At 64.2% G+C, this 15,025-nt stretch overlaps 1 protein-coding gene across 1 annotated transcript; it reads right to left on the bottom strand.

Annotated features, from left to right (window-relative positions):
* Positions 1-853: 853 nt before the first annotated feature.
* Positions 854-15,022, bottom strand: LOC135174010 (mitochondrial disaggregase-like; the record flags this gene model as incomplete). Its single annotated transcript, XM_064141248.1, has 10 exons — positions 854-1,214; positions 2,401-2,505; positions 3,109-3,228; positions 4,073-4,143; positions 5,369-5,525; positions 6,133-6,294; positions 8,168-8,212; positions 9,081-9,136; positions 11,027-11,104; positions 15,004-15,022. Coding segments are annotated over 10 exons (1,062 nt in total), but the record flags the coding sequence as incomplete, so codon positions are not given.
* Positions 15,023-15,025: the final 3 nt, after the last annotated feature.

The following is a 15,025-nucleotide window of genomic DNA, read 5'->3' on the forward strand; positions in this document are numbered from 1 at the left end:
GAAAAGCACCGAAAGAAGAAGTTAATGCAATTAACTTTGGGCTCTAAACTAATTACGGCTCTGAGCTGCCACGCAAGGAGCTGCTGCGCCCGGGGGGGCCGCGCCGGGGGAGGGGCGGGGGGGGAAGGGAAAGGGATGGGGAAGAAGTAGCAAGGTAGAGGGGGGGGAGGGGGACAGGCGGAGCTGTGCCCACCCCGCACCCCCCCAAACAGGCTGGAGTGGAGAGGGGGAGGTGGGTGTGGGGAAAGGGAAGGGGTGGGGGGCACCCAGGTTGTGCCCAGGGTGGGTGATTGGGGTAGGGGGCACCCAGGCTGTGCCCAGGGTGGGTAGGGGGCACCCAGGTTGTGCCCAGGGTAACTAATTTGGGGTGGGGGCACCCAGGTTGTGCCTTGGAAGGGTAGGGGGCACCCAGGTTGTGCCCAGGGTAACTAATTTGGGGTAGGGGGCACCCAGGTTGTGCCCAGAACTCCTAATTATGCTGGGGGGTACCCACGTTTGTGCCCAGGGTGACTAATTTGGGGTAGGGGGCACCCAGGTTGTGCCTTGGAAGGGTAGGGGGCACCCAGGTTGTGCCCAGGGTGGGTAATTGGGGTGGGAGGCACCCAGGTTGTGCCTTGGAAGGGTAGGGGGCACCCAGGTTGTGCCTTGGAAGGGTAGGGGGCACCCAGGTTGTGCCCAGGATCACCCAGTGGGGGAGGTGTGGAGGGCACCACCCACGTTCCCACCACCCTCCTGCCCCCTCACCCCCCCACCCGGGGCAGTGCTGGCACCACCTCCCCCACACTCCCTCCCCACCCCCCCCCCCCTTCCGCGGTGCCAGCAGCTCCCCCTCCGCAGTCAGGTGAGGCAGTGCCAGGTGCCAGAGGGGTTTATTGGCAGCAGAGGGCAGGGCTGGCAGCGCCAGGGGGCAGCAGAGGGCGGTGCTGGCAGTGCCAGGGGGCAGCAGAGGGCGGTGCTGGCAGTGCCTAGAGGAAGTGGCTGAGGCTGTCGGGGCTGAGGGGCGCTCGGATCTCCAGCCGCCGGGACCTGCTGCCCTGCTCCACCAGCTCCAGCCTCAGGGTGGGCACCTTGGCACCGGGCCCCCCCTCTGCCCTCTCGGGGCTCTTCAGCAGCTGCTTGTCCGAGTCCTCCACTGTGATCCTCAGGGTGCAGCCCTTGGGCAGCAGCTCCTGCTCGTAGGCAGCTGCCAGCTGGTTCACCACGCGGCGCTCCACCTGGGCACGGGCACAGCCGTGGGCACACGGGCACAGAGACAGCCACGGGCACGTGGGCATGGGCATGGAGACAGCCACGGGCACATGGGCATGGGCACAGAGACAGCCACGGGCACGTGGGCACAGAGACAGCCATCGGTACATGGGCATGGAGACAGCCATGGGTACATGGGCATGGGCACAGAGACAGCCATGGGTACGTGGGCATGGGCACAGAGACAGCCATGGGCACATGGGCATGGGCACAGAGACAGCCATGGGTACATGGGCATGGGCACAGAGACAGCCACAGGCACATGGGCACAGAGACAGCCATGGGTACATGGGCATGGGCACAGAGACAGCCACGGGCACATGGGTACAGAGACAGCCACGGGTACATGGACATGGGCACAGAGACAGCCATGGGTACATGGGCATGGGCATGGAGACAGCCATGGGCACGTGGGTACAGAGACAGCCACGGGTACATGGACATGGGCACAGAGACAGCCATGGGTACATGGGCATGGGCATGGAGACAGCCATGGGCACGTGGGCACAGAGACAGCCACAGGTACATGGGCATGGAGACAGCCATGGGCACACGGGCATGGGCACAGAGACAGCCATGGGCACATGGGCACATGGGCAGAGAGCTGCCAACCATGAGGATGTGGGCATGGGGCAGGGTGGGAGGAGCTGCTGTGGCCTTCAGCCTGCCGAGGCCTTGGCACAGGCTGCCCAGGCAGGTGGAGATGCCACACCCTGGCACCGTGCCAGGGCACCTTGGACTGGGTGACCTTGAGAGGTCCTTCTGACGCAACCCACTCCATGGCTCCAGGACCTTGGAAAGGCTTCCCAAGCCCATCCCATGGCTCCATCACCTTGGAAGGTGGCTCCACCCCAACCCATCCCATGGCTCCAGCACCTTGGAAGGTGGCTCCAACCCAACCCATCCCATGGCTCCAGCACCTTGGAAGGTGCCTCCATCCCAACCCATCCCATGGCTCCATGACCTTGGAAGGTGGCTCCAAGCCAACCCATTCCATGACTCCATCACCTCTGAAGGCCTTCCCAACCCCTTCCATGCCCTTTGGAGGTGCCTCCAAGCCAACCATGCCCACCAGAGGTCCCTTCCACCCCAAGCCCCCTCCCGTGGCTCCAGGAGCTCTGGAGGTGTCCCCAGCCCCTCCCCAGGTCCTACCTCATGCTTGATGGACCTGGCTCCGTAGTGCAGGTTGTAGCCATCTGCCAGCACGTCCATCACCTCCCTGTCCCACAGCAGGGTGATGTTGTGCCTCGCCTTGGCCTGGGCAAGGAGGGGGAGGAAGAGGAGGAAGGCTCAGGGCTGCCTTCCAACCCTTCCTCCCTGCAGGGCTGAGGACTTGAGAAGCTCCAGCATGGAGCAGCTCCACTGGAGCCAAGCCCAGCACAGCAGCAACCACCTCAGCAGCTCCCTGCCCCCCTCAGCAGGGTTGGCACCACCTCAGCAGCTCCCTGCCCCCCTCAGCAGGGTTGGCACCACCTCAGCAGCTCCCTGCCCCCCTCAGCAGGGTTGGCACCACCTCAGCAGCTCCCTGCTCCCCTCAGCAGGGTTGGCACCACCTCAGCGGCTCCCTGCTCCCCTCAGCAGGGTTGGCACCACCTCAGCGGCTCCCTGCTCCCCTCAGCAGGGTTGGCACCACCTCAGCAGCTCCCTGCTCCCCTCAGCAGGGTTGGCACCACCTCAGCAGCTCCCTGCCCCCCTCAGCAGGGTTGGCACCACCTCAGCAGCTCCCTGCTCCCCTCAGCAGGGTTGGCACCACCTCAGCAGCCCCCTCCAGAGGTTGTGCCTGGCAGGCAGGGTGCCCTGAGGAGGCAGCTGGAGGCGTGGCGGGGCTGTGCCCGCGGAGGTGCCAGGGCAGGCTCCTACCTTCTTGGCCCAGAAGCTGAGCTCCTTCTGGACCAGCTGCAGCAGCTCCGCGTGGCAGAAGGGCAGGAAGTAAACAACCTCATTGATCCTGCCCAGGAACTCATCCCGCCTGAAGTGCGCCTGGCAGCCGCAGCCGGCAAGCAGGGGACGAGGAGGAGGAGGAGGAGGAGAGGGAAGAGGAAGAGGGAAGAGGAAGAGGAGAATGAGGACAAGAAAGAGGAGGAAGAGAAGGAGGAGAAGAGAAGGAGAAGGAAGAAGAGGAGGAGGAGGAGGAGGAGGAGAGGGAAGAGGAAGAGGAGAATGAGAAGGAGGAGGAGAAGGATGAGGAAGAAGAGAATGAGGAGAAGAGAAGGAGAAGGAAGAAGAGGAGGAGGAGGAGGAGGAGGAGGAGGAGGAGGAGAAAGAAGAGGAAGAGGAGAACAAGAAAGAGGAGAAGGAGGAAGTGGAGATGGAGGAAGAAGAGGAAAAGGAGGAAGAAGAGGAAAAGGAGGAAGAAGAGGAAAAGGAGGAAGGGAGGACAAGGAAGAGGAGGAGGAGGAGGAGGAGGAGGATGTCAGCTGGGGAGAGGGACAGCAGAAGGCTCCTCGAGGGTCCCCAGAGCCTCCTCAGACCCCTCAGAGCCTCCCCAGACCCCTCCAGAGCCTCCTCAGACCCCTCAGAGCCTCCTCAGACCCCTCAGAGCCTCCTCAGACCCCTCCAGAGCCTCCCCAGACCCTCCAGAGTCTCCTCAGACCCCTCCAGAGCCTCCTCATACCCCTCAGAGCCTCCCCAGACCCCTCCAGAGCCTCCTCATACCCCTCCAGAGCCTCCCCAGACCCTCCAGAGCCTCCTCATACCCCTCAGAGCCTCCCCAGACCCCTCCAGAGCCTCCTCATACCCCTCAGAGCCTCCTCATACCCCTCCAGAGCCTCCCCAGGCCCCTCCAGAGCCTCCCCAGACCCCTCAGAGCCTCCCCAGAGCCTACCTTCAGCAGGGGCCTGATGACCTTCTCCTTGAAGTGCCTCGACAGAGTCACCTCCTGGGCACCAGCAGCGCCTGCGGGCACAGGCACAGGCACAGGCACAGGCACAGGCTGGCACCGGCACCGCCCGCGGCAGGGGGCACCTGGCACCGGAGGGTGCCCGCAGAGGGTGGGTGTGCAGGTGCCAGGGGCAGGGTGGGTGTGCTGGTGCCAGGGGCAGGGTGGGTGTGCTGGTGCCAGGGGCAGGGGCTGTGCTAGTGCCCAGGGGCAGGGTGGGTGTGCTGGTGCCAGGGGCAGGGGCTGTGCTGGTGCCAGGGGCAGGGTGGGTGTGCTGGTGCCCAGGGGCAGGGGCTGTGCTGGTGCCAGGGGCAGGGGCTGTGCTGGTGCCAGGGGCAGGGTGGGTGTGCTGGTGCCCAGGGGCAGGGGCTGTGCAGGTGCCAGGGGCAGGGTGGGTGTGCTGGTGCCAGGGGCAGGGTGGGTGTGCTGGTGCCAGGGGCAGGGGCTGTGCAGGTGCCAGGGGCAGGGGCTGTGCTGGTGCCCAGGGTCAGGGTGGGTGTGCTGGTGCCAGGGGCAGGGGCTGTGCTGGTGCCAGGGGCAGGGGCTGTGCAGGTGCCAGGGGCAGGGGCTGTGCTGGTGCCCAGGGGCAGGGTGGGTGTGCTGGTGCCAGGGGCAGGGGCTGTGTTGGTGCCAGGGGCAGGGGCTGTGCAGGTGCCAGGGGCAGGGGCTGTGCTGGTGCCCAGGGGCAGGGTGGGTGTGTTGGTGCCAGGGGCAGGGTGGGTGTGCAGGTGCCAGGGGCAGGGGCTGTGCTGGTGCCAGGGGCAGGGTGGGTGTGCTGGTGCCCAGGGGCAGGGGCTGTGCAGGTGCCAGGGGCAGGGTGGGTGTGCTGGTGCCAGGGGCAGGGTGGGTGTGCTGGTGCCAGGGGCAGGGTGGGTGTGCTGGTGCCAGGGGCAGGGGCTGTGCAGGTGCCAGGGGCAGGGGCTGTGCTGGTGCCCAGGGTCAGGGTGGGTGTGCTGGTGCCAGGGGCAGGGGCTGTGCTGGTGCCAGGGGCAGGGGCTGTGCAGGTGCCAGGGGCAGGGGCTGTGCTGGTGCCCAGGGGCAGGGTGGGTGTGCTGGTGCCAGGGGCAGGGGCTGTGTTGGTGCCAGGGGCAGGGGCTGTGCTGGTGCCCAGGGGCAGGGTGGGTGTGCTGGTGCCAGGGGCAGGGGCTGTGTTGGTGCCAGGGGCAGGGGCTGTGCAGGTGCCAGGGGCAGGGGCTGTGCTGGTGCCAGGGGCAGGGGCTGTGCTGGTGCCAGGGGCAGTACCTGGGTCGCCTGCCCCCCAGGGCTGGCACAGCTGCTGGGCCTCCTGGCGCAGCTGCAGGGCATGCTGGGCGATCTCCTCGCTGCCCACGTTGGAGGTCATGATGAAGATGGCATCTCTGCAGTCGATGGTCTTGCCCTTCCCGTCTGTCAGCCTGCCCTGGGGCACAGGAGGGCCGTGCCAGGGGACCGTGGGCACGGCCAGGGCACAGGGCTGGGGGGCAGGAGCTCAGCGGCTCTGACCAGGGCCCAGCACAGCAGCAACTACCTCAGCAGCTCCCTGCCCCCTCAGCAGGGTTGGCACCACCTCAGCAGCTCCCTGCCCCCTCAGCAGGGTTGGCACCACCTCAGCCAACCCTGGAGGGGGTTGGGGGACTGAGAGGAGCTGCAGGGGGGACTGGGGCAGCAGAGGGAGATGCCCATTTCATGCCCACTGGAAGGAGTGGGCTTGGGGCAGCAGCTGAGGGAGATGCCCACTTCATGCCCACTGGAAGGAGTGGGCTTGGGGCAGCCAGGAGAGGCTGGGCAGGAGCTGAGGGAGATGCCCACTTCATGCCCACCACCCCCAAGGCCCTTTCCCATGCCCAGCCCTGCCCAGAGCCCCTCAGCAGCTCTCTGGGGGCTCCTGCAGCAGCCTCTGAGGAAGATGCCCCCGGGCAAGGAGGGCAAAGGGAGGAAGGAGCTGAAGTTGCCTTGCTCAGGGCCGTGCCCTGCCTCCGGGCAGTGCGCGGGCTGGCACCCTGCCTGGCAGGCCCTGTGCCCAGTACCTCGTCGAAGAGCTGCAGCATGATGGTGAGGACGTCAGGGTGAGCCTTGTCCACCTCGTCGAAGAGCACCACGGCGCTGGGGCACTGCCGCAGCCTGGCAGTCAGCTGCCCGCCCTCCTCGTGCCCCACGTAGCCTGGCGGGGAGCCAATGAACTTGGCCACCTGCGGGCACAGCACAGGGCACAAGGAGCGAGGGCAGCGAGCCCCTGGCATCAGCCCAGACTCTTCAAACAGACCCCCCCCAGAAGTGTGCCAGCAGGGCAGCTGTGCCCCTGGCATGGAGATATCCCACTCAGGAGATGCCACCCCCAGAAGTGTGCCAGCAGGGCAGCTGTGCCCCTGGCATGGGGACAGCACACTCAGGAGATGCCACTCCCCAGAAGTGTGCCAGCAGGGCAGCTGTGCCCCTGGCATGGGGATATCCCACTCAGGAGATGCCACCCCCCAGAAGTGTGCCAGCAGGGCAGCTGTGCCCCTGGCATGGGGATATCCCACTCAGGAGGTGCCACCCCCCAGAAGTGTGCCAGCAGGGCAGCTGTGCCCCTGGCATGGGGATATCCCACTCAGGAGATGCCACCCCCCAGAAGTGTGCCAGCAGGGCAGCTGTGCCCCTGGCATGGGGATATCCCACTCAGGAGATGCCACCCCCTAGAAGTGTGCCAGCAGGGCAGCTGTGCCCCTGGCATGGGGACAGCACACTCAGGAGATGCCACCCCCAGAAGTGTGCCAACAGGGCAGCTGTGCCCCTGGCATGGGGATATCCCACTCAGGAGGTGCCACCCCCCAGAAGTGTGCCAGCAGGGCAGCTGTGCCCCTGGCATGGGGATATCCCACTCAGGAGATGCCACCCCCAGAAGTGTGCCAACAGGGCAGCTGTGCCCCTGGCATGGGGATAACCCACTCAGGAGATGCCACCCCCCAGAAGTGTGCCAGCAGGGCAGCTGTGCCCCTGGCATGGGGATATCCCACTCAGGAGGTGCCACTCCCCAGAAGTGGTGCCAGCAGGGCAGCGAGCCCCTGGCATGGGGATATCCCACTCAGGAGGTGCCACTCCCCAGAAGTGGTGCCAGCAGGGCAGCTGTGCCCCTGGCATGGGGATATCCCACTCAAGAGGTGCCACCCCCCAGAAGTGTGCCAGCAGGGCAGCTGTGCCCCTGGCATGGGGATATTCCACTCAGGACGTGCCACTCCCCAGAAGTGGTGCCAGCAGGGCAGCTGTGCCCCTGGCATGGAGATATCCCACTCAGGAGATGCCACCCCCCAGAAGTGTGCCAGCAGGGCAGGTGCCCCTGGCATGGGGATATCCCACTCAGGAGATGCCACTCCCCAGAAGTGTGCCAGCAGGGCAGGTGTGCCCCTGGCATGGAGATATCCCACTCAGGAGATGCCACCCCCAGAAGTGTGCCAGCAGGGCAGCTGTGCCCCTGGCATGGGGATATCCCACTCAGGAGATGCCACTCCCCAGAAGTGTGCCAGCAGGGCAGCTGTGCCCCTGGCATGGGGATATCCCACTCAGGAGGTGCCACCCCCCCAGAAGTGTGCCAGCAGGGCAGGTGTGCCCCTGGCATGGGGATATCCCACTCAGGAGATGCCACTCCCCAGAAGTGTGCCAGCAGGGCAGGTGAGCTCCCTGCTGAGCCTGGGGCTGGCCCACCTGGCTGCAGGCTGGCACTGGGTGCCCATGAAAGTACCTTCAACCCAACCCCTGCTGGTTGATCTCTTCTGCCAAGGCACAAATGCTGTGCCCAGAGGAGATGGGCTCAGGCTGTGCCAGGGCAGGTGGAGCTTGGCCCTGAGGAGCACTTTGTGCATCTTGAGGGTTGTGCCAGGCCTGTGCCAGGCTGCCCAGGGCAGTGGTGGAGTGGGCATGGCTGGAGGGGCTGGCAAGGGGCAGAGCTGTGGTGCTGAGGCCGTGGGTGGTGGTGCTGGGGCAGGGTTTGGGCTCCATCCCCTCCCAGGCCTGCTTCCACCCCAGCCCTTCTGCCAGGGCGTGCCCAGGCTCGGGGCTGGTGCCCTCTGGGGGCCTCCTGCTCACCTCATGCCTCTCCTGGAACTCAGACATGTCCAACCTGATGAAGCCCTGCCAGAGAGGGAAAAGCCTTCAGCAGCTTCCCACCGACCTCCTCCTCGCCCGGGCACCCCTGGGCACTCCCTGGGCACTCCCTGGGGGCTGCAGGAGCCTGAGCTCGGCGGCTCCTGGGCACAGTCAGCACCACAGCACTCAAACGTGCTCTGAGGAAGAGGAGGGTGAAGGGCAGCATCCAGGGCAGAGGTGGTTGGGGGTGAGCTGGGTCTGGTGTGGGCAGCAGGAGCAGGGCAGGGATGGTGCCCCTGGGCTGGCACTGGGGAGGCCACAGCTGGCAGGCTGGGGGCAGGGCTGGGCACAGCAGTGGCAGGAGCAGCTGGAGGGGCTGGGGCAGGGCACAGAGCAGGGCAGCAGAGCTGGGCAAGGGTGTGGAGGAGCAGGAGGAGGCTGTGCAGGAGCTGTGAGGAGCAGCTGAGGGAGCTGGGGCAGGGCTGAGGCTGCAGCAGAGGAGGCTGAGGGCAGCCCTTGTGGGGCTCTGCAGCTCCCTGGCACCCCTGGCTGTGGCCAAGCAGTGCCCTGCTGCTGCCTCTGCTGCTCCTCAGCACCAGCCTCAGCCTTCTGCTGCCTGGCAGCAGCCTGGAGCCAGCTGGGGCCAAGCTCTGTGCTGAGGGCTGTGCCCAGAGGAGATGGGCTCAGGCTGTGCCAGGGCAGGTGGAGGCTGTGCCTAAGGAGCACTTTGTGGCCCTGGAGGCTTGCCCAGGCCTGTGCCAGGCTGCCCAGGGCAGTGGTGCAGCGGCCATGGCTGGAGGGGCTGGCAAGGGGCAGAGCTGTGGTGCTGAGGCCGTGGGTGGGTGGTGCTGGGCAGGGCTGGGGCAGGGCACCCAGGCTGGTGCCAGAGGCCCCTGGGGCAGTTGTGCCTCACCTTCTTGATGTCCTTGTGCAGGTACTTGGCTGTCTGCTTGGCCAGCTCGGTCTTGCCTGGGGAGGGAACACTCCTGTCAGATCCCAGCAGCAGCTCACAGGATCCCAGCACTGCAGGCAGCAGATCCCAGCACTGCAGGCAGCAGATCCCAGCACTGTGAGCAGATCCCAGCACTGCAGGCAGCAGATCCCAGCACTGCAGGCAGCAGATCCCAGCACTGCAGGCAGCAGATCCCAGCACTGCAGCAGCAGATCCCAGCACTGCAGGCAGCAGATCCCAGCAGCAGCTTCACCCCCAAGAGCTCTGGTGGGAAGGGCCTCGTGGGATGGATTTTGGCTGTGCTGCTCCTGGCACAGCAGCTCTGGGGATCAGCAGTGGCTGCCCTGTGCCAGCTGTCCCAGGCCAAGCTTGGGCAAGGAGGCCTTGAGCAGCCTGAGCTTGTGGAGGGTGGCCCTGGCATGGCCTGGATGATCACTGAGGTCTCTTCCAACCCAACCCAACCTGACCCAACCCAACTCAACCTAACCCAACCCAACCTGACTCAACTCAACCTAACCCAACCCGGCCTAACCAAACCTGACCCAACCCAACCCAACCTGACCCAACCCAACTCAACCTAACCCAACTCAACCTAACCCAACCCAATCTGACTCAACCCAACCTCACCCAACCCAACACAACCTGACCCAATCTATCCTAACCCAACCCAATCTAAACCAACCCAAGCTAAACCAATCCAACCTAACCTGACCCAACTCAACTCAACCTAACCCAACCCAACCCAACCTGACTCAACTCAACCTAACCCAACCCAATCTGACTCAACCTAACCCAACCCAACCTGACCCAACCCAACTCAACCTAACCCAACTCAACCTAACCCAACCCAATCTGACTCAACCTAACCCAACCCAACCTGACCCAACCCAACACAACCTGACCCAATCTATCCTAACCCAACCCAATCTAAACCAACCCAACCTAAACCAATCCAACCTAACCTGACCCAACTCAACTCAACCTAACCCAACCCAACCTGACCCAACCCAACACAACCTGACCCAATCTATCCTAACCCAACCCAATCTAAACCAACCCAAGCTAAACCAATCCAACCTAACCTGACCCAACTCAACTCAACCTAACCCAACCCAACCTGACTCAACTCAACCTAACCCAACCCGACCTAACCAAACCTGACCCAACCCAACCTGACCCAACCCAACTCAACCTAACCCAACACAACCTAACCCAACCCAATCTGACTCAACCTAACCCAACTCAACCTAACCCAACCCAATCTGACTCAACCTAACCCAACACAACCTGACCCAATCTATCCTAACCCAACCCAATCTAAACCAACCCAACCTAAACCAATCCAACCTAACCTGACCCAACTCAACTCAACCTAACCCAACTCAACCTGACTCAACCCAAGCTGACCCAACCTAAACCAACCCACCCTAACCTGACCCAACCCAACTCAACCTAACCCAACTCAACCTGACTCAACCCAAGCTGACCCAACCTAAACCAACCCACCCTAACCTGACCCAACCCAACTCAACCTAACCCAACTCAACCTGACTCAACCCAAGCTGACCCAACCTAAACCAACCCACCCTAACCTGACCCAACTCAACTCAACCTAACCCAACCCATTCTATGATCACTGAGGTTGGCTGAGGCCTCGTGAGGAGCAACTCAACCTTCTCTGAGAGCTTCTCCACCCTATCAGCACCCAACTGTGTGCCCAGATGATGCCAAGAAGAGGAAGACCAGTGGGTGGCCTTCGTCCTGCCATGCCATAGATCAGGAACTGGGTCACCAGCTGGGAGGGCAACACTGGGAAGTGCTGTGGGGTTGATGCTGAAGCCTTGTGAGGAGCAACCCAGGAGCAACTCAACCTCTGTGAGCTCCTCCAGCCCAGCTCAAGCCTTTACCTATTCCAGAGGATCCCAGGAAGAGGAAGACCAATGGATGCTCTTCATCATACCAACCATTCTCCTTCCTCCGAATGGCTGCGTTGGGAGGAGAGGGGAACACAACTCAGCAGCAGGAGGAGGTGTTGGGGAGGAGGAGGAGGGGGAGGAGGAGGAGGTGGAGGGGTAGGGGGAAAGAAGGACGAGGTGGTGGAGATGGAAGAGGAGATGATGGTGGGTGAGGAGGAGGAATAGGTGGGTGAGGAGGAGGAAGAGGTGGGTGAGGAGAAGGAAGAGGTGGGTGAGGAGAAGGAAGAGGTGGGTGAGGAGGAGGAAGAGGTGGGTGAGGAGGAATAGGTGGGTGAGGAGGAGGAAGAGGTGGGTGAGGAGAAGGAAGAGGTGGGTGAGGAGGAGGAAGAGGTGGATGAGGAGGAATAGGTGGGTGAGGAGGAGGAAGAGGTGGGTGAGGAGGAATAGGTGGGTGAGGAGAAGGAAGAGGTGGGTGAGGAGGAGGAAGAGGTGGGTGAGGAGGAGGAAGAGGTGGGTGAGGAGGAGGAAGAGGTGGATGAGGAGGAGGAAGAGGTGGGTGAGGAGAAGGAAGAGGTGGGTGAGGAGGAGGAAGAGGTGGGTGAGGAGGAGGAAGAGGTGGATGAGGAGGAGGAAGAGGTGGGTGAGGAGAAGGAAGAGGTGGGTGAGGAGGAGGAAGAGGTGGGTGAGGAGGAGGAAGAGGTGGGTGAGGAGAAGGAAGAGGTGGGTGAGGAGGAGGAAGAGGTGGGTGAGGAGAAGGAAGAGGTGGGTGAGGAGAAGGAAGAGGTGGGTGAGGAGGAGGAAGAGGTGGATGAGGAGGAATAGGTGGGTGAGGAGGAGGAAGAGGTGGGTGAGGAGGAATAGGTGGGTGAGGAGAAGGAAGAGGTGGGTGAGGAGGAGGAAGAGGTGGGTGAGGAGGAGGAAGAGGTGGATGAGGAGGAGGAAGAGGTGGGTGAGGAGAAGGAAGAGGTGGGTGAGGAGGAGGAAGAGGTGGGTGAGGAGGAGGAAGAGGTGGGTGAGGAGAAGGAAGAGGTGGGTGAGGAGGAGGAAGAGGTGGGTGAGGAGGAGGAAGAGGTGGGTGAGGAGGAGGAAGAGGTGGATGAGGAGGAGGAAGAGGTGGATGAGGAGGAATAGGTGGGTGAGGAGGAGGAAGAGGTGGGTGAGGAGAAGGAAGAGGTGGGTGAGGAGGAGGAAGAGGTGGGTGAGGAGAAGGAAGAGGTGGGTGAGGAGGAGGAAGAGGTGGGTGAGGAGGAGGAAGAGGTGGGTGAGGAGGAGGAAGAGGTGGGTGAGGAGGAGGAAGAGGTGGGTGAGGAGGAGGAGGAAGAGGTGGGTGAGGAGGAGGAGGAAGAGGTGGGTGAGGAGGAGGACTCAGCAGCAGGCAGCGGCAGGCAGCAGGCAGCAGCAGGCAGCAGCAGGCAGCAGCAGGCAGCAGCAGCAGCAGGCAGCAGGCAGCAGCAGGCAGCAGCAGGCAGCAGGCAGCAGCAGGCAGCAGCAGCAGCAGCAGCAGGCAGCAGGCAGCAGGAGGCAGCAGCAGGCAGCAGCAGGCAGCAGCAGGCAGCAGCAGGCAGCAGCAGCAGCAGCAGCAGCAGGCAGCGGCAGGCAGCAGCAGGCAGCAGCAGCAGCAGGCAGCAGGCAGCAGGCAGCAGCAGGCAGCAGCAGGCAGCAGTAGCAGCAGCAGCAGCAGCAGCAGGCAGCAGCAGCAGCAGCAGCAGCAGCAGGCAGCAGCAGGCAGCAGGCAGCAGCAGGCAGCAGCAGGCAGCAGCAGCAGCAGCAGGCAGCAGGCAGCAGCAGGCAGCAGTAGCAGCAGCAGCAGGCAGCAGCAGCAGGCAGCAGCAGCAGCAGGCAGCAGGCAGCAGCAGCAGGCAGCAGCAGGCAGCAGCAGGCAGCAGCAGGCAGCAGCAGGCAGCAGCAGGCAGCAGCAGGCAGCAGGCAGCAGCAGGCAGCAGCAGGCAGCAGCAGGTAGCAGCGAGCAGGAGCAGGCAGCAGCAGCAGCAGCAGGCAGCAGCAGGCAGCAGCAGCAGGCAGCAGCAGGCAGCAGCAGGCAGCAGCAGCAGGCAGCAGCAGCAGGCAGCAGGCAGCAGCAGGCAGCAGCAGGCAGCAGCAGGCAGCAGCAGCAGGCAGCAGCAGCAGGCAGCAGCAGGCAGCAGCAGGCAGCAGCAGCAGCAGGCAGCAGCAGGCAGCAGCAGGCAGCAGCAGCAGCCCGGGTGCCGCTGGCCCTGCCCAGCTCCCCAGCTCCGCCAGGGCTCCCTAACCTGATTAGCAGCCCCCGGCCCTGGAGACCTCTAATCAGGTTAGGATGGATCTGGAGGAGCTGCCCACAGCAGCGGCACCGAACCTGGGCAGCTGCACTCGGCGTTGCCACGGAGACAGCTGAGGAGGAGCAGCAGCAGGAGGAGGAGGAGGAGGAGGAGGAGGAAGAGGTGACAGGGATGGATGGATGCTGGAGAGGCTCTGCTTGCCCAGCTGGACCTTGACGGGGCTGGCAGAGCAGAGACAGGAGGTGGTGGAAGGGGCATGGATGGACCTGGCACTGGGAAGCACTCAGAAGGTGCCAGCCTCGGTTTCCTGCCCCACAACCCACCCCAGAACTGGTGCCAGCAGGGCGGCTGTGCCCCTGGCATGGGGATACCCACTCAGAAGGTGCCAGCCCCCAGCCTCTCACCCCATACCCCTGCCCCAGAACTGGTGCCAGCAGGAGGTCCTGCTGCTGGCAGTGCCCCCAGCCCATGAGGGTAGTGTGGCAGTGCCAGTTCTACAGAGCCCAACTGCTGGAGGGTCCTGCCCCTGAGGGTGGGCACAACCTCCTGCAGCAGCACAGCTGAGGTGGGCACCTGCTGGGCAGCAGGAGCCAGCAAGGAGCACTGGGGGGGCAAAGGGGTGGTAGGGGGCATGGGGTAGAGTGTGGGCAGCAGCAGGGGCAGGGAGGGCAATGCCCATCCCCTGGATTGTTGTCTGCTGCCCACCAGCAGCTCCTGGCACAGGTCACACTGCCACAGCAGCACTGCAGGAGGAGGCCCAGGGGAGGAAGCTGAGGGGAGCAGGAGGAGGCTGGGGAGAGGAGGAGGAGGAGGCTGAGGGGAGAGGAGGCTCCTGCTGGCCGCTCCCTGACAGCCACTGCAGGGCCCCTGCTGGCCAGGGGCACCCACAGCAGCTTGCCCAGGGGCACCGTGCCCAGGGAGGGGTTGGCAGCTCTGCACAGGAGACTCCACAACCTCTCTGGGCAGCTTGTGCCAGGCTCCAGCAGCCTCACCCCACACAAGTTCCTCCTGATGCCACCTCCTGCTCGCCACTTGCTGCCCCTTGGCACCACTCAGCAGATGCCAGCCCCAGTCTCTTGCCCCTGCACTCAGCTGTGCCCTCCCCTGGGCAGAGCAGAGAAGCAGCAGAACCTCCCTGCCCCTGCTGCTGCTGCCCACACTCTGCTCTGTGCCCTCCAGGAGAGGAGGAGGAAGGAGAAGGAGGAAGAGGAGAGGAGGAAGAGCAGGAGGAGGAAGAGCAGAGGAGGAAGAGCAGGAGGAGGAAGAGGAGAGGAGGAAGAGGAGGAGGAGGAAGAGGAGAGGAGGAAGAGGAGAGGAGGAAGAGCAGGAGGAGGAAGAGCAGGAGGAGGAAGAGGAGGAGGATGAGTAGGATGAGGAGGAGGAGGATGAGAAGGAAGAAGAAGAGAAAGGAGAGGGAGGAGGAGGAAGAGGATGACCTCTCCCACAGCTCCTCCCTGTGCCCACTGAGGGGCAATGGCACTCACTCTGCTGCCCACTGAGGGGCACCTCCCTGCCCTTTGGCACTCTGCTGCCCACTGAGGGGCACCTCCCTGCCCCTTTGGCACTCTGCTGCCCACTGAGGGGCACCTCCCTGCCCCTTTGGCACTCTGCTGCCCACTGAGGGGCACCTCCCTGCCCTTTGGCACTCTGCTGCCCACCGAGGGGCACCTCCCTGCCCCTTTGGCACTCTGCTGCCCACCGAGGGGCACCCACCTGCGCCCACGGTGGCGATGGC

This window comes from Pogoniulus pusillus, unplaced genomic scaffold (assembly GCF_015220805.1).
Source record: "Pogoniulus pusillus isolate bPogPus1 unplaced genomic scaffold, bPogPus1.pri scaffold_207_arrow_ctg1, whole genome shotgun sequence".
Lineage (NCBI taxonomy): Eukaryota > Metazoa > Chordata > Aves > Piciformes > Lybiidae > Pogoniulus > Pogoniulus pusillus.